The sequence below is a fragment of the Amblyomma maculatum genome, chromosome 4, assembly GCF_055883805.1.
Source record: "Amblyomma maculatum isolate TAMU_Amacu chromosome 4, ASM5588380v1, whole genome shotgun sequence".
NCBI lineage: Eukaryota > Metazoa > Arthropoda > Arachnida > Ixodida > Ixodidae > Amblyomma > Amblyomma maculatum.
In genome coordinates, this window is record NC_139347.1 from 20,838,570 (window position 1) to 20,864,470 (window position 25,901).

Genomic DNA, 25,901 nt, shown 5'->3' on the forward strand with positions numbered 1-25,901 from the left:
GCTGAGTAACTAAAACACACTAATTAAACACACTAGTTAAATTTTTAATTATCGTAGTTGGTGATTAGTCCAGTAGGGAGCCGGGAAAGACGACGTCGTCATCATCATCATCTTTTTTCTTTTTTTATTTTTTTGAAACTAAGTAGATGATTTCTAAGCCTGCAGCGCGAGGAACTCTGGCGCTTTTATTCTTCGTATACGAAACCAAAGATGAGTGCAGCGAAGCGCAGGAACCTCGTAACAGAAGCGACGTCCAGTGGTGACATCAACAGTGGCTGCGAAAGGGGAACACAAAACTCAGAATCGACATTATATATGTGGTTCGATTCCTCCGGATGCGCTAGTAAATTCCACAGCACGACGCAGCAGTCGGATAGCGTATATTGATTTCAAAGGAACTCCTATAGGTCTCTATCGATAGGGCACCACTGTGATGCAATCCTGATCTCTCACCGGCATTGTTCTATATGAGAAAGGAAGGAAAAAAAAAAAGAAGCAACGCATACAGGTGCCGCCACCATCATCACCTATTTCAGCTGCACACACCGACCTAAAGCTTTCGGGCGCGAATCTCGGAGCCAATGACACATCGCCATTCACTTCAACGCGGTGGCAACCCATCCTTCTCGATAGATTTAATTTTCTTGGCAATAAATCCGTATTTTTCAGCCGGCCGGACAAACACCAAAATGGCCAGGAAGAGGAAGAAATTCAATTTAGTTTGTTTATAACATTGAATGAGCTCGTCCTCAGTATTTAAAGCAAATTCTGCGCATAGTCGGGTTCAGAAGTGCACGCAACTTTGCGCTGATGTATCATAACGATGCAACAGATCGGTTACTACACACATTCGCTGCCACTGAAGAGCTTTTCGGCCATCAGACAACGAGCGCGAAGGTTGGCGTGTATTTTCTTCCCTTCGCGTTGTCGCCGGAACGGGGCTATGCATGCGTGACGCGTTTGAGGTTTGCGCGGGCGCCTATAACCACCGGTAGCGTATGCCTGAAGGCCCGGTGGATGTTAGTCATATCACGGCCACTCAGTGGAGGCGCACTTCATTGAGCGGCCGTGGTCATATATCATCGGGGATGAATGATGTTACCTGCGCTGCAGCACTATAGCGTATGCCCTCACTAGTGCTGCGTCATTTAGATTCACCGCATATATTGCGAAGAAAAAAAAAAAGAAATACGAACGAAAAAAAAAAAGCGCGCTAATACCTTTCTTTTTCTTTTTTTTTTTTTCTTAGGGAAACACAAATCACAGAATTCGTTCTTTGGTTTGTTCCTTTGACGTCATGCACTGAGAACTGCGCGCGTGAAATTTGCGCAAGGAGCTCATTCGGTAACGGCAGATATTTTTTTTTTTTAGCAGTGCACGGCCCAGAAAAGCGGATTTTGTTATCTCAGGCGCGTCTCGAGGCTTTGAAGTGATGCCTTAGTCATGAGGATTTTTTTTTAAATTTTTATTGCGCCAGGCGTGGTTTTGAGCTGGTGAAAATAATCGCTTTACTTATGCGCTAGTTTGATGGGAACAACGTTGCTAGCCATTTTTCGAACAGATGTATACAACTTTTGCATTGGCACTGTCCCTTTGAAGCCAATAATTAAAGATAACTAATTAGTTTCTATTATTAATTAACTTCATGGAACGGAAAAATTACAGCAGATTAGCGTATTCGATTTTGAACAGCTCTTAATTTATTTGACTGCGCTATCGCTCACCGTATTTATTTAAAACCTTGGTTACATTTAGCTGGGACAACCGATATATGTGCGTTGAAATAGGAACTGATATATTGCAATTCAGACGAGCGTTTGGCATACATCTTTCCTCTCCGAATAAAAGTTTGTGGTCTGTCTGGCTTGTGAAATGTGGTGCATTTGGAACGAGGTCAACTATAAGGATGTCACGTCAGATATAAGTTATTCGATAATTTCGGTATCCAGATGCATGCCTTCCTATATAGAGAGAGCAAAAACGCTGCGTTTTAAACTTCAGAACTGGTGCATGCAGTATACTGGTTTACAATAAGCATAAATCGGCTGTTGAGTATATTTGAATTGAAAACATTCTTTGCACTGTTTTACTTCATTTGTTTTCAAAGAAAGCTCCGCATGCACAAGCAGCATAGGAAAGGCATCAGGATGAAGCATAATTTTTCAATTTCAATTCGGTGCCTTGAATTGCTTGTGCAAAGCACCAAATGAATGAGAATGTGAAGTATGATGAAATTTATTGGAGGGGAGGGGGGATCGAGGGAAGCTTCCATCCCCGAGCTATTCATGGTTACAGGGCAACATGTCAATTCTAACCCTTCTTCGTGTATAATATGTTCATATTGCACGGATACACATCACACAAACGTTAGCATGCCCAAGAAACTAGCGCGGTCATTTCATTTTCTATTTCTTCGTCACTTGTATCCTGCGCGGGCTGGACATAAAAGCGCACCTGCTTTTATTGAGTGTTACACGGAGGATTGCGTAATTCGTAATGTAGTTCACAGCGTCCCTCTAACTGGCTGCTATGTTGCACACAGGACGTCATTTTCGTAATCTTGGACACGGGATATATGTTTGAGAGGTATTGCGTTTTTTTTTTCTTAATTTGCATGTTTAAAAAATTACGGAAAGTGGACCGAAACAAACTACCTACAGGTTTTTATGCTAACTGGGGAAATATTTATTTCTTAGCGTACATGGTATACATGCTATAGCTGACATATGCAGCGACTGCTACCGCAGCGGCGTCTTATCTTGGCAAGCAGAAAGTGTTCAGTTGCACGAGTTTAGCGAGAAAGCATGCATACCGATATAGATTGCAAATGAACATCGCCCTGAATGAGCTTCTAGCCAAGAACGTCAGACCAACCTGCCCATGGCATGAAGCGGTATACATACACATAAACGCGTCCGCGCTTTATATGAACCGCATCCTGCATGAATGGGTATCTCGAAGCAATGTATACTTGCGATTATTTCTCAGCTTCGCAAGTGCACGTGCGCAGCTTTGTGTAAACTCAGTATGTTTCTGTCCAATAACGTAATGCTTTTTTTAATACTATAAGAATATCAACTCCTCAGCTGACCTCGCCACAGGAATACCAGCGTGAGATCAAAGCCAAATTCATGGCAATAAAACGTTTTTTTTTTTCTTTTCTTTTTTTATTTGCATCGATATACCTCCCGTAACGAATTGTCATCGTTCAAGCCTCTTCGTTCAATTGACATATCGGCCCACTCACAGTGCTGACCGCTTGGAACTAAGTTGTCCGTGTCATGCATTGTTCTCGAGAGTTGGAGATGTACGATTAGTGCCATGCCATTACTGGCAGCGCGATGGGAGCACGGAGCTATACGTGCTAGTTGGTTGTTGCCTTCCGCAGCCCAAGAGATGGGGCAGCGATATGTGAGGGGTATAGAAACACTGTGCTCGTCGTGCACGTACCCTTGTGGGGCATAGTGGCGAGTGGTGGCCAGAGTGGCCACCGAGACCCCTTCGGCGGATCCCGCACGCCGGCGGCTTTCCAGCGCGCGACCGCGGTTCACGGCCGGGCCGAGGGATCGCAGACCGCTGCTGCCGCTGTCGCCTCTGTCATATCGGGCGCCCCTGCAGTAGCCGCCTCCGCTGGGCCTGCGTGCGAGCATGTGCTCAGGCTGCTCTTACATGCGTGGGACATATAGTCGTGTACGTGGACGGTGCAGCCCTCCTGATTGTGTGCCCGTTTGCGTCTATACATCCATCATATCCCTTCAAATGGCAAATGTATACACCCGGTGTGTCACCGAAAGTTCTCAAAAACTCCCAAAAGTAAAGAGCTCAAAATTAAAAAAAAAAAAAATTACAGGAACAAACGCTCAGCTTTAACGGACACAGTTTCTGCAGAACTATTTTGAATGCACAACTAATAAACTTTTTAATTAACTTAGTCCGGTTGTTACCTGGGGAGTTTGAAGCTGTAGGCAAGAGGATGCCATACTGATTCATTTACGATGTTTGAAAATCGGTTTATGAAATGACAAAAAAAAATTCTATTTATTTTTTATTCTATTATAAATGTTTTTATTCGAAAACTGATATACATATAGTCTTTTCCACGGCTTGAAACTCGCGAATGGCACCAAACAACTGGAATATACTAATTAAATGTCTTATTAGAGTTCCGGTTAAGTAGCGGTATAACAAAAAAAAAATTGCAGCAAATTGTGTCCAGTTAGGCTGAGAGTTTGTTTCTGCAAATATTTTATCTTATTCTGAGTCACCTATTTTCAGGGATTTTTGAAAATGTTCGCTGAAACACCCGGTGTGCAAAGCATGCAAAAGTTACAAATCAGCTTCGTGTATCATATATATGCGCGAATCTTGTGCGAATTACTGGCCAAAAAGCAGTTTACGGTGTATACTGTACGCAGCGGGGCTCGATTTTCCATCGTCGCGGTATTTCATAACGACCAGAATAAGTTATCAGGTTGGCATATAATGACCACACTATCATTTTGTGCATGCAGATATATGCACAGGTCTGATATTTGTGGCGAACTGACCGACGACATCTATACAATTTCGTCTTCAACGCCTTTTTTTTCTTTTTTTTTTTAAAGTTAACAACGAGATTTTTTGTCGGTTAAATATTTCTGAGGGACGTGCAAATGCGTCCCGCTCAAAGAACAAACTTCATGTAATGTGTAGCGCTAGAATAAGTTAGTTGCAAACAAACAAACAAAAAGCGCATATCTCAAATTGCGTGAATCGGGGGTTTAAAATGACTGAAAACTGGCCAAAATATTTACCATGAAATTATAGTGAAAATGGAAACGTCTCGCCTCCTATGTAGTGCAGATCCCTGAGATCACCAATATCCAAGAAGGAAGGATTTAAAATTAAATTTGGCACGGAAATACACATAAAAAAATATGAAGTGACCTCTTGCAGCGAAGCATTGTCATCATGGCGTAATTTATTCAAGAATACAAAACAATACAAGTAAAAATTATTATGGTCAACAATTTTCTTACAACGAAATAAAATAATTGATGAAAATTATTATGAAGCGGTGCACCATTGCAAAACAGCACAGTATATCAGCTAATGAACGAAAATGCCGTACTTAATTAATTAGCTTTCTAAGCGGCCTTTTAAAACTGAATGGTATCATTGATGCTAGTTAATGAAGCGAGTAAGGAATTCCGTTCTTTACAGGTTCTTGGAAAATATGATTCTGCACATGTCACTGCATTGCAATTGCATGGGGACAGACTTTTTGTTGGTGATTACTATACGGTGATGAGAAATGAAGGGTGCTAGTTGAATCAATCGGGAACGAAGTTTAGTATTAGGTAGAAGACCTTATGAGACAAATTCGGGTGTGCTTTTGGCAGGTATATAGCTAGAGGCATGAAGTTTAAAAACGATTTCTTTTTGGCGACGTTATATGAACGAAGTTAGACAAAATAAAACGTCCTGCACGGTTTTGCGCAGATTCCAACATGTGTGTCAGTGACGTGTTCAGAATCTCATGCAGATGAATTGTTAATTTCATTCGTGGTTGCACGTTAATAAGAACTTTAGAGATGACTGAACAAGAAAAGTTTCTTCGAAGGTAACCCTTGTTTTGTTCGCTTTGGTTGTTATATATTTAGTATGTAATTTCCAGGACAGAAGAAACGTTCGTGAACGTTTTTGTGGAATATTTTTTTCTGTGAGATTTATACATTCAGTTTCCTCTTACGAGTAGTAAATTGACTATTTCGACTAGCATAAATGAAATATAAAGTTCGCAAACTTGGCTGATACTCCTCAATGTTGAACGAAATACGGTCTCTTTTAAAGCGTCGTTATTGATTTTTGATGCTGGTATTTATCAACATTTTACTTTTATCCTCTCGCAGTTTCGGTTAAAATGGACTATGAATGTACATTCCAAACCGGCATGGTGAAAGCCTATAGTTTTATAGAATTACTGTCGTTGATACATTTAGATAGTTAGCAGAATTGTGTTAAAAAATGGTTAATCATGGCCTGCAAAAATGGTGCAATGTTTTGCATGTTACTGTAAACGAAAGTGGGAATATGTAGACAGTACATTTACAGAAACTTGGGAAATTGGGATATAGTAAGCATTTCACCCATATGGATATCAGTCCTATATTAACTTTTCTTTAATAAAACGTTCCAAAGGTGAGTTCTTGATTTGTTTCATTTTTCTTTGTGCGGGCCGATGTACTTCGTTCCCTTTCACCGGGTATATATATAAGCCTGAAAGCGGGAAGAGCTATCGCATTTTTTTCTGCACGATCGTCCTTAAGGATGCGAAAATTCGTTGGAGGCTCTTAGGTTTCTCTGAAGTACGAGCGGTAAAGCGAACGCCTTTCCTGTATTCGACCCTTTGAACTAATTTGCTCTTTTTTTTTTCCTTCTTTTTTCTGTTTTTCTCACGTTTTTTATGCAATTTTGACGCATCTTGAGCAATTTCAACGTCTGGGGTTTGCACACAACACCGGAATCCTTGGTTATTTTGACGTCTAGCTGGCTTAACTCCACATTAATTAACTAATTAACTTAACTCTAATCAATTAACTAATTACTTCACATCAATAAAAGTTTGCGTAAAGATAGACGCTTTCACCATACCTCACATAAAAATTCATTTATACTAATCAATCAATTTATTTATCGACAATGGCAGTGTGACACCCTCCGCGGACGCACAAATGCTGTCAACTTTCATGGGCTTATAAAGCCTTTCGCCTTAATATTTGTCAATCGCAAAGATGCATGGTGTCGGTCACACAGCTTGTGAAACGCGCCTTTTTCAAGTAAATTTCCCGAGGAACGTCCGTATATACGGCTTGGTTAGCTTTATACATGTAAATGCAGTATGATTCTTCATGTAAATCTATGGTGGGCCGGCGGATGCAAGTTAAGAGGTTTGCAGGGATAAGGTATGTGCACTGGAGAGATAATGTCGTTTGCCTTGCCGGAGGACGCATAACACGCATGATGGTGGTGGACTACCAAGCGGAGGGCATAGAAGGCATCATATAAGGGTATACGGGGAGGGCATATATAGTGCTCGACCAGCACCACAAAATGCTCTCTCAAAATGCTGTATCAAATTCATAGTGATTGCACTCGACAAACGTGATGTGAAAAAAAAAAAAAAAAAAAAAATCACCCCGTCTCGCAGATATATTTATTCTCGACAATATAGGCAGAAGAATCGTCATATTTTTTCTCGTGCCTCGGCTGCCAGACTTTGTATATACCAGATAGTCATTTGTTGCCGCGCACGGCATTTTTAAAGCGTGTGCGTCAGTGTTGCCTTCCCTCCAAAAAGGCTTCTTATCTATACATTTTTGACCATATAGGTGCGCCGAGGAGTAAGCACTATATAGTAATGCAGGAACTTGTACAATCTATATAAGTTGGTCGTCGTAACAAAGAAGAGTTTGTGGTGGCCCCATTTCTTGTTACCTCGGCATCAGATATGTACTGTAAAGCGAGAATAGGAAAGGCTACAGCGGCTCTAAGGTGAACTCACGCTGCAGCTTTTTATAAACCCGAGGCGTCTCCTTTTTGGCCCGTTACATCCGTCCGGCCAGTCACCCAGTTGTGTTTTGTTTTCATTTATACGTTTGATTGATTGATTGATTGATTGATTGATTTATAGGAAGGGAAAGGCGTGGTAACTGTCTCACTGTGGACACCTCAACCACGCCGTAAGGGAAGGAAGGAAGGAAGGAAGGAAGGAAGGAAGGAGGAAGGAAGGAAGGTGGGAGTGAAAGTGAAAAGAGAGAAAGAGGAGCCGTAGTGGAGGGCTACGGAGTAATTTCGACCACCTGGGGATCTTTAACGTGCGCTGACATCGCACAGCACACGGATGCCTCTTCGTTTCGCCCCCATCGAAACGCAGCCGCCGAGGTCGGGTTCGAACCCGGGTGCTCCGGCACAGTAGTCGGGCGTCTTACCACTACACCACCCCGGCGGGGCTCATTTATACGTTTACGCGTGTGAATACGTGAGCGCATGTGAATACGTGCGCGCAAGAATGGCACAAAGTGCGAACACGCACTTTTCAAGCATGCACTCGCACCACAGCTAAAGGGTTCGATCTCCAACCAACACGTTCGGCCGCAGCGCAAGCCGATATAGTCCACACAAGCGAGGCATCGATTATCGAAGATGCAGGCGCGCGCAGCCCAGCAAGGCCCTTCCGCCCGGTGGAACACGGAACTCAGCGACCGCACTGATTGCCATTCGGCACCTCCGCCTTCCCATCGCTTCCACTTCCAGCCCTCCGCCCCTGAAATGTACTATACCTCTATACGTGCCATCCACAAACGGATTCCCTCTGTGCACTATACTTACACTCGGCACTGCCTGCGCAGGAGCAAGCCTGCATGAGTGCACCTCCGAACCGCCGCACAGTCGAAACGGCCCGAATCCATCTTTGGCTCGTTATCGGAAGCGAGCTCGCGCGCGGGCGCACCCGCAGCCGCGAATGATACGGACGGAACCCACGGCGGTGCACGCGGCACGGCTTCTTCCAATTAACACGCCGCCCCGGCACAGAGGTGCGTGTGCGAGCGCGCAAATGGGCTTTTCGCCATTGCCGCCGAAGCGCCAATGAGGAGAAATTGAGCGCGCGCAGTCCGTGGCTTGCCCGCGGAAGAGGGGTGCCTAGTGGAGTAAGAACGAAAAAAAAAAAGAAAGAAAGAAAAATACACTAAAGGGCAGAGAAGCCATAAAAAATATCATGCGGTTGATAATTAAGCGACATGAAAAAAAAAAACGAAAAGAAAAAAAAAACGACAGGGCTATATTTGCTCGTAGGATGAGGCAAAAGTCAGCTGTGGCATTGGGACGCGCGGTATGAAAAAGAAATTAGGATGAAGTGATGGGAAAAATAAAGAAGCAAAAAAAAAAAAGGAATGAAGAAAACGACCACGTCATTGATAAATAAACCTTAAATAAAAGAAATAACGGAAGTTGCACGATGTGTTCAGGAAGGAATGAGAGAGGGGAAGAAATGATGAGGCGGTCATCAGAGGTCACGACAAACGAGCGGGCACGGATGAAAACAAACAAAAGTGCCACGTCGACTTCCGTAATGAGCGCGAGCGCTATAGGTTATACTGCGGCTGCTTTCACGTACGTCGTCTCATATTTTATTTACTTATTTATTTAGCGCTTTGACAGGCATCGCGGCTGAACTGAGAGTGATAATTTACCCTTCTTTAGTTTGATTTTTGCGAATGAGGCGACAATGATTAAACTTTTCCTACTGAAAACAAAATACTCATAAGAATCTCCAGCAATGAAAGATATATGAAGAAAAGAGAGATATAGGGAGAAATAAAACAGAAACATACCGCATCTAATAAACAGAATTTTTTTTTTTTTACGCGACAAAAAAGAAAAGAGGAAAGGGAGTAAGACTTATAAAGAGCAGTATGTCGCAACAATCTCCCCATCACCCGCCCGAAAAGAGAAAGGGTAAAAAAGGAAATGTCGATTGATTTTTCTTACCCATCCCGAGCAAGCAGAATATAAACGTAAATAATAAGCGGTGTGAAAAAACAAACAAAAAATTTGGCATTAATAAGAAGACAGCAATAATTCTGACGGTGCGGGAAATTAAACAAAAGACTCGCGCTCACTTCTCGAGCTTGCAAGGATAGCGCACAAGAAGTGAACCATGCATCGCTTCTTTGTTTGAACTGCGCTTGTATGACACACTCAATATGGCCAGATGTAACGAGACCCCGCCATTTTTTTCTCTCTCTTCTCTTTTCTGTATGTTTCTTGTCTTCTTTCTTTTCTTTTTAAAGATTTATCCGTTGTGCGTCACTGTTTCTCTGCCAACTGTCTCGAGAAAATTACCCGGCATAATTATTGCTTTTTTGTTTTCTTCTCTTGACGTCAGCTGGAATGGTCGCGCCTCCGTCCTTATACAAATCATGTGAGCAGGCGTTGCTTTAAACGACTCTGCCTTATCTCGTGCTATCATGTAATCAATCAGAATCCTTTTACTCGTTCTCAACGTCGTTTTCCGTCTCCGAGTGGCTACTCAGCTGCGAACAAGGTTATCAGCGATATGCAAAGCTGATACGAAGCATGAAGTGCGATTGCTGATGATTACGCAAGTTATTAAACCTCAAGAGCAGATTTGCATAGCGTAACTGATAAACTTCGCACCCCTTTCATGCCTGACGACTGACGTAAGCCGGGTGAAAATGAGCGTCGATTAAGTAGCCACATTAACTTCCTTCTTTAGGTGCGGTGTGAAATTAATCCTTGAAACCCCTCTTCCCGGAAGCAGAAAGACAGAAATTTTTTTTTCTTTCAATTTTAATCGTCTTATGAAGCACTGGAGCTTAGGTTGGTGGATAAAAAAAAAAGTGTAGCGTGGCGAACGCCTCATCTGCGCCTAAAGAAACAGAATATCGGGAACAAAAACAAGGAGAAATATAAAAATCATAATGTAAACGTTTGTACTAAACAAATTTCATAAATCAAATAAACATTCCATCCTTATTACGCAGAAAACACGCAATAAAGACATATTATTTTATAATCTTATCGCATAGACCCAAGAGGCGGAAAACATAAACATCTTGTTTAAGCATTCGAGGCAGCATTCTCGCCATTGCGGCAATACAATTTGTTCTGCAATACGTAAACGCTAGCTGCGGATCAGTAGTATATTAATCCTAGAAATGGGTAATGAAATATCATTTTCCTTTTTCTTCATGCTTGACGATGCTCAATTTAACTGTGAACTTCTTGACCAATGGGTCATTGACCCTATTGAGATAAAGGAACAGTACATTCTGTCGTGAAGCTGTGTGCCCGAAGTTGACCTTAATTTCGTCATAAATTTAGTCACCATTATCATCATCCTCTTCATCTTTAATTGCTCTCCGACCACAAAAGGTGCGTCAACGTCAACTGTTCGGTCACTTACAAAAAGCCAAAGACGGCGTCGCGCTTTTGCCTCTTCCTTTACCAGCTTACATGTATACTGTAGTAAACCATGCTAATTAACCGGTTTCATAGGGTTTCTAATAATGTTCTTCCAGTCGCATTACCGTGCATCCTTGCTCACATTCTTCCATGCTGACGTGTGTGTGTGTGTGTGTGTGTGTGTGTGTGTGTGTGTGTGTGTGTGTGTGTGTGTGCGTGTGTGTGTGTGTGTGTGTGTGTGTGTGTGTGTGTGTGTGTGTGTGTGTGTGTGTGTGTGTGTGTGTGTGTGTGTGTGTGTGTGTGTGTGTGTGTGTGTGTGTGTGTGTGTGTGTGTGTGTGTGTGTGTGTGTGTGTGTGTGTGTGTGTGTGTGTGTGTGTGTGTGTGTGTGTGTGTGTGTGTGTGTGTGTGTGTGTGTGTGTGTGTGTGTGTGTGTGTGTGTGTGTGTGTGTGTGTGTGTGTGTGTGTGTGTGTGTGTGTGTGTGTGTGTGTGTGTGTGTGTGTGTGTGTGTGTGTGTGTGTGTGTGTGTGTGTGTGTGTGTGTGTGTGTGTGTGTGTGTGTGTGTGTGTGTGTGTGTGTGTGTGTGTGTGTGTGTGTGTGTGTGTGTGTGTGTGTGTGTGTGTGTGTGTGTGTGTGTGTGTGTGTGTGTGTGTGTGTGTGTGTGTGTGTGTGTGTGTGTGTGTGTGTGTGTGTGTGTGTGTGTGTGTGTGTGTGTGTGTGTGTGTGTGTGTGTGTGTGTGTGTGTGTGTGTGTGTGTGTGTGTGTGTGTGTGTGTGTGTGTGTGTGTGTGTGTGTGTGTGTGTGTGTGTGTGTGTGTGTGTGTGTGTGTGTGTGTGTGTGTGTGTGTGTGTGTGTGTGTGTGTGTGTGTGTGTGTGTGTGTGTGTGTGTGTGTGTGTGTGTGTGTGTGTGTGTGTGTGTGTGTGTGTGTGTGTGTGTGTGTGTGTGTGTGTGTGTGTGTGTGTGTGTGTGTGTGTGTGTGTGTGTGTGTGTGTGTGTGTGTGTGTGTGTGTGTGTGTGTGTGTGTGTGTGTGTGTGTGTGTGTGTGTGTGTGTGTGTGTGTGTGTCTGCGTGCGTGCGCGCGTGCGCGCATATATACACGGCGGCACTCCAAGTGGTTTGGTCGCAACCGCATGTATAGAGTATATATAAGATTCGGTCACTGAAATATACCATACTAGAAATCGATATCGATGTTAACCCTTGCCGCACTAGAATTCTATTAGCCGCATGCCAGTATTGCTTATATCGTATCAATGACATGCGTCTCGCCACGTTCCCGCGCCTTCATTAAAAAAAAAATCAACCGCTGGTTTCCATATTAGCTGCCTACTAGCCAAAAGTACCGGGCATTTTTTAGCTATATTTTTATAATTTGCTTACTTGGGCCTTCACCTACGTTTATTTCATTTAAAGATCTCCTCCTTAAAGCAATATATAAGGAGTGAGATTACATATTTGAAAGTAAACTAGACAGCTACAGGTTATCTCCTTCGAATACAAATTGTCACGGCGTCAAGAAATGCTGACGGGTATACGTGATGGCGGCGACTTCGCGAGAAAGCTATAGCCATTCATGCCCGCCGCTGCTGAGGGAAACGATCTGGAGAAAATTGAGTGTGGCCAAAAGGCCGAGTTATAGCTAAAACGGATGCGCAGCGCGAAGAGATATAGGTGCATACTATGCCCAATATGAGGTGCATGTCTGACTGAAATGTTTTGGACAAAGGCCGGTAGCATTATCAGCAATTGAGACCCCTCTCTCATATACCATTCGTCAAAATCATGGCGAAATTTTTCCTGTCATAATGCTCAGTAGCCGGAGTAGCTATAGAGGGTATAGGAGCACACGTGGCATGCATGCGCTAAAAGCTATACGCTGAAAAAAGCTGAAAAGATTTATCGTGATGTTTTTAGGAGCGGAATTGCGGAAGTTTCTGCAGAATTAACGCCAAGATTTGAGGAGCGGCCGCGGGCGTCACAGACCAAATGCGTAAATGAATGAATGAAGCTTTGGGGATGTTCTGTCTTCCTCTTCTGATGGTCTAGAGGATTGAGGGCATAAAGAAAAGAAGGAAGGGGGCGGGAGGGGGGGGGGGCAAAAATTGATCTTTTGATGACATTAGGGGTCCTTACAATTTGCTACATAAATGCCGCCATCATAGGCACATTTTTACTGATTCAGAACAGTGGAGGCCTAGAAGTTGAAACATGAGGAGAAGTAATTGTTTTAAAATTGCAGTTATTTGAATTTTTGAATTATCCCGCATTCAGCCTACTAATAACTACTGTGCCACCTAAGGATGGAATGCAAGCTATCTTGACGAATGAGTATCTGCCACGATCTGCCCTGTACATGGCGTTTCTTATTGATTTATTTCATATTTGTAAATATTTATTTATTATTTAACGCCTGCATCACTTCTAAATTATCTGATTTGTTCTACTGAAGAAAATACCGTTCTCCCTATAGACAGCAAGGTTCGGCGCGTCATTTTCTTTTTATTTCATGTCTTATTATGCATTGTGGGGTTCTATATAGAGCAGAAACCCAGACTATTTCTTATTATACGGAAATGTACTGCGTTCTACTAGCAAGTGTGGGGCTTGGGCGTGGGAAATTATCGACTGAACATGTGCCGGTGAGTGGGATGATGTCAAATGCACTCGCGTTAGCAGCTTACATCGTTTATTTTGGAAGGCTCGAGTTCGCCCCATCAGCCTATAAACACTGTTGCGCAACCGAAGGTCTATAACTCTACGAAGGTGGGTGATCCTGACATCACTTTTGACGATTTGGAAATCTCTGAACTGATGTCAAGGAGAGTTATAATTTGTTTCCTCCACTTTTATGTGCGGAGAAGGTGCGGGATATTTTCCTATTTAGTCGCCATCGGCCTTGCTTTTCAGTGATCGACTTGTCTGAAGCTATGTGGGGAAACCACACTCCCTAGTACAAAGGTCATCTGCAGAGCGGCTAGAAACTGCCTATATATCTGGAAGTCGTCGCAAATAGTTATTGCTTAAAATAGTTTGCCATTGATCTCTCTCAAGTTTCCGTAAAATCCAGAACTCTGAAGACGAAAACGGGAAAGCAGGACCTATCTTCACTATCATCATCATGTCGGATTGCATCCACAACTTTCTTTATCTTTCCCTTCGAATTAAGTGCCCTGCAAACGCTTTTTTTTTTTTTTTTTTTGCTTTCATAAACATTTATGATACAGACGTTTACGTTGTTGTTCCGATTTTAGAGACTTCAGCGGGAATATCCTTGCTAGCAGGTATGTTTCAGCTGTAATATCTCGCACATGGCAAATATCGTACACAACGAAATCTTATTTCCTTCGGATGCTCTCTCCATACGATGCGAGCCTCGACTGCACTTTTCGTCACGTCGACGTCATCAAGACTCGCTGAAAGAGCGTCGTTCGACGGAACGAAAGCAAGACAATACAAGGGTGCGCAATAGCGACCAATTAAGTAAACGAAAGGAAAGTGATGGGTGGAATCCATTTACCGAATTATTATAGGCCTTTAAAAAAAAAACAAAAAAAAAAATGCATGGTATCCTTCTGCAACTGAGCATGAATTATAGCATTTATGCTCAAATTGAAGCCGCTGTCTTACAAAGTAACGTATTACAGAACTGTTAAAACAGCGAAAAAAAAAATACAATTCTATAGTAAGCAATTTATTTTGTTCTCGGGAAGGGAGATATACCTTATACGCCTACATAGCCCGAACCTGTTTTCAATGCCTGCTGAAAAAACAGCTGCAAAATGAGCATGTCTTGCATGAGACCGTATATCTACAGAGGATACATTTTAGCGTACGTGTACATATAAGTACACATACACACCCGCACACACCTGTATACCTGCAGCGTGTGTCCCAGCTAAATGTAACCAAGGTTTTAAAAAGTAAGGTGTGCCCCTGTGAAAAAGGCACTTTTTATCAGAGCGCGAGCGATGCCTCTTTCAGCGTTACATAAATTTCCAAAAAGTAAGAAAAGCATGACGAAGAAAGAAAACGTTGCAAATATGTCAATCCGAACTGACGCTTTTTAAATGGCCGCAGTGCGTATATAAACGCTGGATATAACCGCGCGTACTTTTATAAGCCTGCGCCCACCCTCGTGCGAGTTTCCGTCTTCTGTTCAGACTATACAAGCATCCATGTTTAATTATACGTACCCTTGTTTATCCAAACATTTATCACTATACCCGTGGGTGTTCTTGATGCAACGCGTGAGCAACTGAATCAGCGCGAAATGCGTAAACCGTGTTTGAGTGAGCACAATGTGCTTATATAAACTCAACTATCACACGTGTCTCTGGTGAGATAATGGACAGCACGTACAGAAAAGCGGATATCGTTTTCGGTGAAAAATAGAGAGGAAATGATATTTACAACGCCATCTTTCCAAGAATGCGCTTGCAGGAACATGCATCGGCGAAGACACACCCGCCCGCGACACGGTCGTTCTTCCTGTACATGGATGAGCACTTAAGTGAGGGGCGCGGATACGTAATGGAGATACACACATGAACCTGTTAATATACAGGGCTAACGCGGGGGTTCTAAAGAGCAAAAGGCACCCCAGAGGTCGCGTTAATCTCTTTTTATATATAATGCGTTCGGTTATTCGATAACCAGGCAGGATATAAAAAGAGGACCCGGCGAACTGGTTCCGGGCATATATAAACGCCGCGGCTCGCGGGGAGCAGAGCGTATATACGTTGCACCCGCGGAGACGCTGAAAACGCGAAATTAACCTGCACTCAACGCGGCATGGTATATACGCATGCAGTCTCCCTGCCATGCGACTGCGCTCCTTTCAGCGAAAGGCGCGCATTTACATATTGACCTAGCGCACATTTAAAAATTGCAAGAATAAACGTAGTGTTTGAAGGAAGACTCTATACTCCATTGGGATTACACATGCAAAAGAAAAATTGCAGTGCGGATTCTTCTATTAGTGCAAGCTTCTATACGTCACATATAACGCCATATCCTGCAGTGGACGTGTGCACTGCGAGCCTCAGCAGCAGAATTAAGGAAAGAAAACAATGCGGCAGTCTTGCGGAGTCTTTCTCTGTCAGACTCGGAGTGATGCTCACTGGTCATTAAACACTATAAATCGCATTAAATTAACCAAGACAAACTATTTTATTAGTATTGCACTACTTTGCTGAAGCAGCCTTGTTGCGAGGCTTCTGCGTTAATTTAGACCATGCACCTGAGGTTCAACGGCAAATAAATGTCAGCTAATGAGCGTATATCGTTGAATAATGGTGTCGCCGCTGCTTTGAAGCGAACAAGCAATCTCGACGTCACAATGAGTTCAGTGAACTTTAATCCTGGCCTATGAAAGAGAAAGCTGTGCACAATCGAGGTCGGTAAACGATTCGATGCAGCGGTGAGCGTAGTTTTACGAATATTAAAACGCCCAAGTTGTTCCAGCATCGATCCCGAGAAGAGATTAGTCAGGTACCAATCATATAATATCGCAGCTGAAAGGTAGAACCTGCGGGGGTAAATACAAGGCAGAATGCATTCAGAAGCACAGGGACAACAAACGACCTTTTGCGTATTCCAAGCGCTGCTCTCGTTAAGAAAGGATTGTAAGCGACAATAGACGGAGTGATCCCATCGGACACAATCGGTGTGTGTCGCAGTAGCGATGGTTTTAGGTGCCGCACGGGACTCCGCCACGGTCAAAGTCCCCTAAAGGAATGCACAGCACTGCCTGCACAGCGCTGGACGGTCATCGTAAACTCATTTATCTTTTGTTTCCCCGAATTGCGTTATAGGCGATTCTAACTTAAAGACAAAACAAAATATTGAGTACATTATAGAGACCACAATAAGAGATCCACATCCATTCGGATAAAACAGGAATGTGTGCAGTTTATAAAAATGCCTCAGAACACTCCCCCCTCCCCTTAAAGAAATAAATAAAACAAAGCAGCAAATGAATGATCAAACAGCAATTTGTCAAGTGCTACTTGAGTGACCGACGCAGCCGTGCGTAATGCATCACGTAATCTATTCAGTTATGTCATTGTTTTCCTTGTAGTCTGCACATGTACACGATCGCGACATTTCAGGACATTGGCATTCAGCAACAAAACAGCTACGTACGGAACACATATAGGTATATACAAGCACATAGGCTACGAAGCGCGCTTTACGAGCTCCGTCGGGTCATCCGGTCATCGCGAAAACAGCGCGGTCGTATATGCAGTGACGGTACGGAGTGCCGAAAGGTCGCTGCTTCGTTGTTTGAGCTGCCGTCAACGCCAATAGTCCGCCTGTGTCCTATTTGGAGACTGGCGCCCTGTAATGGCACACACTGTCATTACCGCTAACGAAAGCTCGCAATTCCAGTCGTCGTACGGAAAGGGAACCGAACACTGCGCTCCTCAAAATTCATTTGCATCGCAGGCATCCAGCTCACTGCCATTGGCAACCAAATTCGCCCAACCTTCGTCCGCACATCCCAGGCACGTGGTCGCCAGGAGTGCCAGTGGCGGCCAGTAGTGCGCTTCGCTGTAGCGAAACCGACGTTCCCGCTTAGCGGAATCGTTCGCTCCCTGCACGATCACTCCAGGCGTGCGCGGGAGGTGAGCGCTCGCTCGCAGACGCGTGTACAAATACGCGCACGATTCCGCTGACGACGGTCGAGCTCGAGTACTCACCGTCCGTGTGGCAGTCCCAGTGTCGCATGGCGGCCGGGGTACAGGGGAACGCGGCGCCGGACGCCGCTCGCGGTTCGTGACACGCTCCCGGGGTGCTTTTTCAGCGTCTCCGCGTGGCTGCCATCTTGAAACGCTGCCGGCCGTGCGCCCGACGCGGCTCTCTGCTCGTTGTGTCCCCTCCCCCCCTCCACCCGCCACTGCGCACCCCCTCCCTGCACCCCCTACCACTCCCTCCCACCTCACCCGCCATCGCCGGCGGTGCCTTCCCTCCTCCTAATATCAGGCATGAGTGGGAGGGATGGTGGGGCCCGTACGACTACGCAGGGCGCAAGTTCTGCGAGGCCGGAGCACCGGACCCCACCATCACGTCCCCCCTGCAAGCACCGCCCTTCTGTTGCAATGGCCACACCCACAAATTTTGCGACGCCCCGCCCAGTGAGACGACGACCACTCCTCCTAAGTTACCTGAGAATCTGCTTTCTTCTTCTTTTTATTTCAGTGTAGGAGAAAGGGAGGAGTTTGCCGAGTTGAGGAGGAACAAAGATAAAGGGCAAGAGAAAGAACGAAGGGCAGCGCCGGCGGGCGAGCCGCCGCCGCGCCGACCGGCTTCGGCGCCAGCTGGCGTTCGCGTGCCGCAGGCCGGTCCTTCGCGGGCGCTACTACTGCTACTACTACCGTACCCGGCTGGCCGGCTGGCTGGTCGGCTCGCTCGCGCGCGTTGAGTCGTGTAAACAATGACGGGCGCTGCTGGGTACGCTGGTGACGACGACGACGACACTTCCGTTCCGGATAGATTGGTTTCTTAACGGATGGAATCCATAAATGCGTGCAGTGGGCGAGGGGTGCTCTTCGGGGAGTACCGAGAGGGGGTGGGTTGACGGTGGGATAAGCGTTGTGGATTGGTAAAATTGTGCAGGGGAAGTGACTGCGAACGCCGACAGCCAGGAGGGGTGGCAAATTTTGAGGATGAGGGGGGAGGGGGTTAGTTCTTCGCAGCGAGTCCACGTGCGTCACGTGTTACACGTACGCGTGGTGTGGATGGGGGGAGGAGGCGCTCACGGTGTTGAATTTGTTCCGCGAGGCAAGGATGCGAAGCCGTTAAACGAGGCTTACCTCACACTGAGGCCCGTCTCTGGAGCGAAACCAAGGGGGAGGGGCGCTCTCACAAAACGATGGGAGTTACAGGGGTAGTGGGGTGTCACGTGATGCGTGAGGCGAGCTTCGGCGTCGAACCGTTACGCAACACGAGCGACCCGTACGCGGCAGAGATTGAGTGGCCCCTTTGCAGCAGCGAATATTGGCGGTGGTGGCATCAGAAAAAGTGTTGAACGCGCGCACAGACACTGGCAGAAGCGGGCCACGGCCGTGCCCCCAGTGACACGCACGCGACGTTATACGCAAGACATTTTGCCACTGCATGACATCCCGTTCGCTAGATTTGCTCGCGCGTTAAGTCCTGCGTAACGTTTTCCCCTGAGAACCAATTAGATGTAGCATATTGGCGCAGCATCGCCTCCCACTCCCCCATTTCTCTCTCAAATATTTGCATCTGGTTGCCGCGACTAGTTGCACGAGAAACTAGAAACAGCAGCACCAGCTGCCTATCGAAGGGGCTGTGCTGGGTTCGATATAGAAAATTCTGCCGGTATGAGTCCTGAAACCAACGTGATTCCAGCTTCCGCACAAAATATATTGCACGCTTTGTGTGGAGGGGTTTTTACTTTGCCTCACTCTGACTGCGCAGTGACTTTTGCTTTCATTATTCCGCAAGTATGTGCATGCTCTTTCACATAAAGCTGTCAGGCTGCCTGAGAAAAAGCGTTTTTTTTTTTTCAATGTACAAATAAAGTTTTCCCTCTCTCTCTCTCTCCGCTGACTGCAAGTGCAATCCTTAAGCAAATAAGAAAAAAGGAAAGAGAAACAGTAGATATCAAGCTATCAGTGCATCATTTTCTCTTTCATTATAATTATGTCGTATTCCTTTTTGTTGCGTAAATCGGTCAGCAGCGCTTCTTTATAAACAGAGATATCACATGCTCCGAAATTTGTGTCTTTTGGATGCGATATATGTCGTGGGGCAAAGTGACGCTTTTCTCAATTTTCCTTTTTTCTTAGCCAAACAAATGTATACACGAACAGAGGGAGTGGAAGGGGATTCAGTGGAGCTGTACTGTTCAAGCATTCTTGAAACTATCATATTGGGGCATTTATTCGTGTGGTGTTGATTATCTATAGTGCTCAGTATATTTATCTTATGTTGACGAGCAGGATTCCATTTCATCTATACAAAAATGCGCAAATGCATGCGTATCTACATTTCGGTACGTCTTAAAAAATCTCAAGAGGCTGTACTTGTTTCGGAAGCCTCCAGATACGATTACTTCGATATCGGCAAATTGAAATCAGTCCAATCATTTATTACATTTCTCCGCTCTGCGCGAAGGTATGCTCCACAGTTCATGCTCTAAACAGCGTGCCACTTGGTTGCAAGTTTTTGTTTGTTTGTTTGTTGTTATTCCTATTTTCTCCATTCAAGTTTTCATGCATATATCAAGTTTTCATGAACGAAAATGACGTGTCCAACTCGCGTACAATAATTATTTCCTGCAGAATACTTCAAAATAGGTCTTTTACATTTTTTTTTTAAATGGCTCAAAGTATTCGCATAACTAGGGTAAAACCGCGACAATAAAAGTTCAATTTATGTTTTTGGCGGGTCAAAAGCCCGAAGCATGGCGGATGAAAGCGTTTCTGTAAATTACAGAACAAGGGCAAATTTCCCCAGAACTCTGCGCGAATTACTCTGCGATTAACTCTGCGATTAAATGCCATTCAAAGAGCGCTTCTTAATTTAAGCGTTGTGTTTCTCAGTCATGGTGCCTGTGACGTCAATGTCTGAACAAAATTCGATATGAACGTCACATCATGCCAAGGGAGTGTGCTGCATTTAGCCCTTATACTACAAGGTATAGCCCCGAAGCACATGAAGAGCGCAGCACTGGCAGATTTTTTGAGAGAGCGATCCATCATAAGCCTCCGGGCTTATTAAAAAAAAAAAAAAAGCGCTAACAAGATAACGGGCAAAAAAGACAAGACCCCACGGGCTTCCTGAGTTTATTTACTTTTTCGCAGCATTCATCACAGTGGTTACGGCGCTCGACTACTGTTCCTATAAGGAAGCGGGATTAAAAGCGGGATCGAATCCCGGCGGTCTCGGCGACCGCTTTTCGATGGAGGCGAAAAGCAAGGCGCTCGAGTGCTGTGCGTTGTCAGTGCACGTTAAAGAACCCCAGGTGGTCGTAATTTCTGGAGTCCCACTACGGCGTCTCTCATAGCCTGAGTCGCTTTGGGATGTTAAACTCCACAAAACGACAACATATATCATTGAAAATCTCAAGCCCCGTCATGAGTGGCTATAGGACGCTCAACTATACTGTGCAAGGATACGGGATCGAATTCCGGCCGCTTTTCGATGGAGGCGAAAAGCAAGGCGCCCGTGTGTTGTGCGATGTCAGTGCCCGTTAAAGAACCCCAGGTGGTTGAAATTTCCGGAGCCCTCCACTATGGTGTCTCCCATAGCCTGAGCGCTTTGGGACGTTACACCGTATACGTACAACCCACAAAACAAACCGAAAATCTCAAGGTAATCCTCTTCACACATCTAACGCTTAGAGCTATATATAAGCTGTGCACATATAATGCAAAGTTCGCAGAACGTTTGCTCTTTGGAGAGCACGGTAAAAAACAAAAACAAAAACAAAAAAAAAAGAACAAATTGGCAGTGGCTTAGCTTCGTTAAGCCTGGTAATTGCGAAAGCAATAGCTATGGCTACGCCTAGGTTCAGCTGGTGGTGTAGCTGGTTGTGGCGCTTGTGGTTATGCTTATGGTTATGCAGTGATTCACTCTGGCCACGGCATATGGTTCAACTATTATTTATTGCGGGACGTGCCTGGTTATTCTATGTATAACTAGTAGCGAGGCAAGGAGTGCCGTGTCTGCAACGATATACTTGGTTGTGGGTTTAAGGCAAAATGTACAACTGCCGCTCCGGCACCGGCTGCAACGGCATTCTTTACGCCAGCAGAAATGAAAGCATCCCTGGAGACTGCGTTGGTTCCCTGCCGCTAGGCCACCTCCTATAGTATCCAACGTTGCACCCCCGGTGGTAGCTGCGGCTGCAGCCCCATAATTCTTCTTAGCTTTAGGAGCATGTGGCACAACTGTAGCTCCGCCCGGCCGTAGATCAACGTTGGGCTTAACTCTCGGTGTGTAAGGGCGTACCCGAACCGACGCCCCAAACGTCGTTCTAAACGGCCTCACAACAGTCTCAGGGATGACGTCACTCCGGCTGTAGCGCTCCCTCTCTGAGGGAGCGGGAGTTAGGCCGCGGCTGGTAGCTACCGCTACCTAGACTACCGCCTCGCAAGCCAACGGCGAGAGTTGGGGCCCCTGTTTTTGCGGCAGATGGGATGACGTCACTCTGGCTGTAGCGCCTCTCGTGGAAGGAGCGGGAGTTAGGCCGCGGTTGGTAGCTATACTGCCTCGCGAGTTGACGGTGCGAGTTGGGGCCCTTGTTTTTGCGCAACTGTGCTTGGCGGCGCGAGTTGACGGTGCGAGTTGGGGCCCTTGTTTTTGCGCAACTGTGCTTGGCGGCGCGCCAAAGGTCATGCTAAAGGTCAATGGTAGCTACCGCCTCGCTACGCGAAGGGCTGAAAAGTGAAAGTAGTATTGCTTTCACAACAAAATGATCCGCATTCGGCATGGTTTGGAATACTTTGGATGCATTATATGCAAACCTTGCTGCGGCTTAGAAGCGAACCCCTTGGGCTCCTGTGAGGCTCGGCGCGTCGTTTTGTTATTTTTGTGTGGCATCATTTATATTTTAACTGTCGGCCAGCAGGATACAGAAAATCAAGTCATTTTTCCTGGCCGGAAGTGTAACGTTCTTCTGGCGTGGCCAGGGAGCACCTTGCTGACTCCTGATGCGTAGTAACTGCAGGATCGCTTCGGCCAGCGAGCGCATGCGGAGGTCTCAAAGTTCTCTTGAGTTCCCGTCTGGCATCCGGTCTGTTTATATGACTCATCTTCGCGCCGTCCGCCCTTGTGCATGGTTGCGGGCTACGCGATGTTACGCAATCCACGGATGAGTGCGCGAAGATGTTCGCACCGTGTGTATTGTGCACGTGGTCATATTATGCAATCTGATGTGAAGCACGAAGGAGAGTGAAAAAGTCCTGACATCATTTGGAAGCAGTAAAACAGTAAATTAATTAATTAATAATTTTGAGCGATTAGGAAATCCCTATGCCAACTCATGTCACGGAAACTTCTTGTTTATATCTTTTATTTTTGTGTGCAGAGAGGGTGGGAGTATCTTTAAGCGCCATCGTACTGCTTTTCATTGTCGACTTGTCTGGAGAAGGTGGGCGGGCCCATGCTCTAGTCGCCGCACAGAGTTCTCGGGGCGGCTATAAATATCGTCCATTGCAACTTGTTTTTAACTTGTCTGGGGCTAGATGGGCAGATGCCATGCATGCTCGAGTAATCACAGAGAGGGTCCTTGAGGCAGCCAGAGAGCTTGCGCATATTGCAAGTCGTTGTAAATATTCTGTATATATTTCTTTTGATAAGTAGTTGTCATTGATCTTTGTCAAGTTTCCGCAAATCCAGAAGAATTAGAACACAACGGGAAGAGAATCTATATATGTGGATGTGTATATACACACATCATCTCACATCATCTCCAGACTTTTTACGAAACGTGTACACGCATCCCATGCAATAAATATACAGTGACTCTCTTTCATCTCCCGAATCCCCCAAAGAGTGAATTGCTTTTCTATCAACCCGACGCATAAATAACAATTTTATTTCTTTCTGTTTCCCTTCTCACAACACTGACAGATTTGTATACTGACGCGTAACCTGTTCGTTCTAAATTTTTCTTTGCCCATTATGTTCGTTATTGATGCTTAAGTTTTGAGTCATTGTTTATTTGAGAACTTGCATGGGCATGTGTATTGCAAATATATTACACTATACTTCCAAAGGAAAGCGAGACGTAAATGTTAAATTTCGTTCGTTAAACGCGAAGGCAAACAGCACAAAAAATAATCAGTGTCTCTTCATTGATTCTTTTTTATTTTTTATTTCTTATTTCCAGTGCATGCACAAGACAACCTGACTCTGCATCTCAATCTCCTCAATGGAGGGCCGATTCAATCGCCTGAACCCAGCGCCAATGCCAAGGGGGGGCGCTCCTCATTCCGATTCCGAAGCACCGAGCTGTGTATATATGAATACCCAGTCTGTGTGCATGCACTTTAAGAGGCATAGCCATATATATACATATGTATATATAAAAAAAAGGAGACGAAGCAAAATGGTCGGCGAGAACGCCAATTCCAAAAGAGCCCGCGGTCCTTCAGATCAGACACCACGCACGCATGCATGCGTAGCTAACACTCCGATCGGCTCTGCATCACGTATATATACACGCTCGAGATGGTTCCCAAAACCGCGCCGCGCCGTCAAGGGCGATCTTGACTTTCACCGCAGAGCGTATAGCGCGCACTTCACTTTCTCATCTCTCATTCACTTTTTTTTTTGTATACGCGGCCGTACTTGTGCCTAACGCACACGTCAAACTCGTCACGCACTCACACTCAGACACCCTTAATTTCAACGAACACACTCTTCCATTTGCACTCGTACTACAACGAAAAAGAGGACAAAAAAGTACGGGGGCTTCCCGTGTACAGAAAGAAAGCGAGAGCGATCGAGATGAGAGCAGCCCGAAGAGCCCAGCGAGAGGCCGTCACGACGAACCCTCCTGCGTTCGTCGAGCTCTTCTCCCGACGCGCCCAACTTATAAAACCAGCGGGGATCCCGCCTTGAAGAGCCCGTCTCCTACTGCGAACCGTTACGACAGCAACCCCGGGTCCTAACCCCCCTGCTTTCCCACATGATATAAAAGCAAATGTAGGAAAATGCACACGCGCAGGGATAGAATGAGGCCGGGGAAGGGAGAGAACGGCCACAAGAAAGGACAGGCAACCCCGGGGCCAGTCAGTCACCGCGAGCGTTTCCCTTTCGGCGGCTGCGACGAGTTCCGTTGACGTACGTATCTCTCAGCGCCACAGCAGTAACCATGTATGTATGTACTCCGACGTACAGCGTCGCACCACCGTTCCCGCGATCGCGAGGGGGCATTCAGAGACGGCAAGGCAGCAGCCAGCCCGTCGTACTCACTGGGCCGTGCTCGAATTAATGGGGAGGGGGGGTGCCGCCGCAGTGGCATCGGCATCAGTAGCGCGGCAAAAGCGCCGCAGGTTGCTTTGCTTCCCCGTGCTGAAAGCGCACCCGACCCCCTGTGGCAGACGCCTTCAATGGCCGACCGGAAGCTAGGACAGCGGGGCGCCATTCAGGCGTCAAGCAGAACCCGCGGGGGAGGACAAAACCTGAACGAGGCAGGAAAAGCTGTCTTTTCCGCAATACTAAAAAGTGCTGCAGAGAAGCCCTACCTTCTGTAGCCTTGCGTTCTTCATCATCTTCTGCCGGTTTCTCTGCGCAATCCTCTGCACCTCACTCGCCTCCCGTTCGTGTGACCTTTATTTTCTTCCAGTCTCCCCTTTCCTCCTCCTCCTTTCACCCCTCGCACTCCACTGGTGTCCGGCGTTCCGCTCGTAAACTCGTACACGTTTTCGCGAATGTGTATCTCCTTTTCAGCCCCTCTCTCTGCAGGCCACCCCACCGCGACGTCGTCGTTCAATGCGACTCACGCGGCGACGTTAACGAGATGCCAATTTGGCGCTCCTGCGCCGGCCGCGTCTGTGGTCGTTGACGGACAGCTCTTTCTCTTCCTCTCTTTCTCTCTCCTTTTTTCTCTCGGCACTTACCCGCGCTCGCTTGACGTGAGGAGGGAGATGGCCGCGACCGCCATTGTGGCGAGTCGTGGTGCCGTGAACGGCGACCACGTGCGCGTGCGCGAGAAGAACGCGTGCACCAGTTTAGATTCGCATCGGTGGAGGCGCATTGAGTGGCGCCCGCCGCGCGCAGCGTTGCGCGACGAGCAGGTCGTCACAATAGCGCCCAAGCGCCGCGACGACAAATATCGTTCCGCCAGTTCGAACACGGAGTCCTCTCCTCACCCACTCCCCTTTCCTGCAAGAGCTATTCCCACCGAAGCCTGGTGCTGTTTGTGTACATATAGAACTACGCGCAAACGGAAA

At 45.9% G+C, this 25,901-nt stretch overlaps 1 protein-coding gene across 1 annotated transcript in view; it reads right to left on the reverse strand.

Annotated features, from left to right (window-relative positions):
• LOC146190468 (paired box protein Pax-6-like) overlaps positions 1–25,612 on the reverse strand; it is a 78,764-nt gene extending 53,152 nt beyond the window's left edge. The window contains exons 1-2 of the mRNA XM_084600166.1: positions 25,569–25,612; positions 3,451–3,636 (exon numbers count right to left, since the gene is read on the reverse strand). Of these exons, the coding sequence (XP_084456292.1) occupies positions 3,451–3,636; positions 25,569–25,612 (230 nt within the window). The remainder of the gene's footprint in view (positions 1–3,450; positions 3,637–25,568) is intronic.
• Positions 25,613–25,901: the final 289 nt, after the last annotated feature.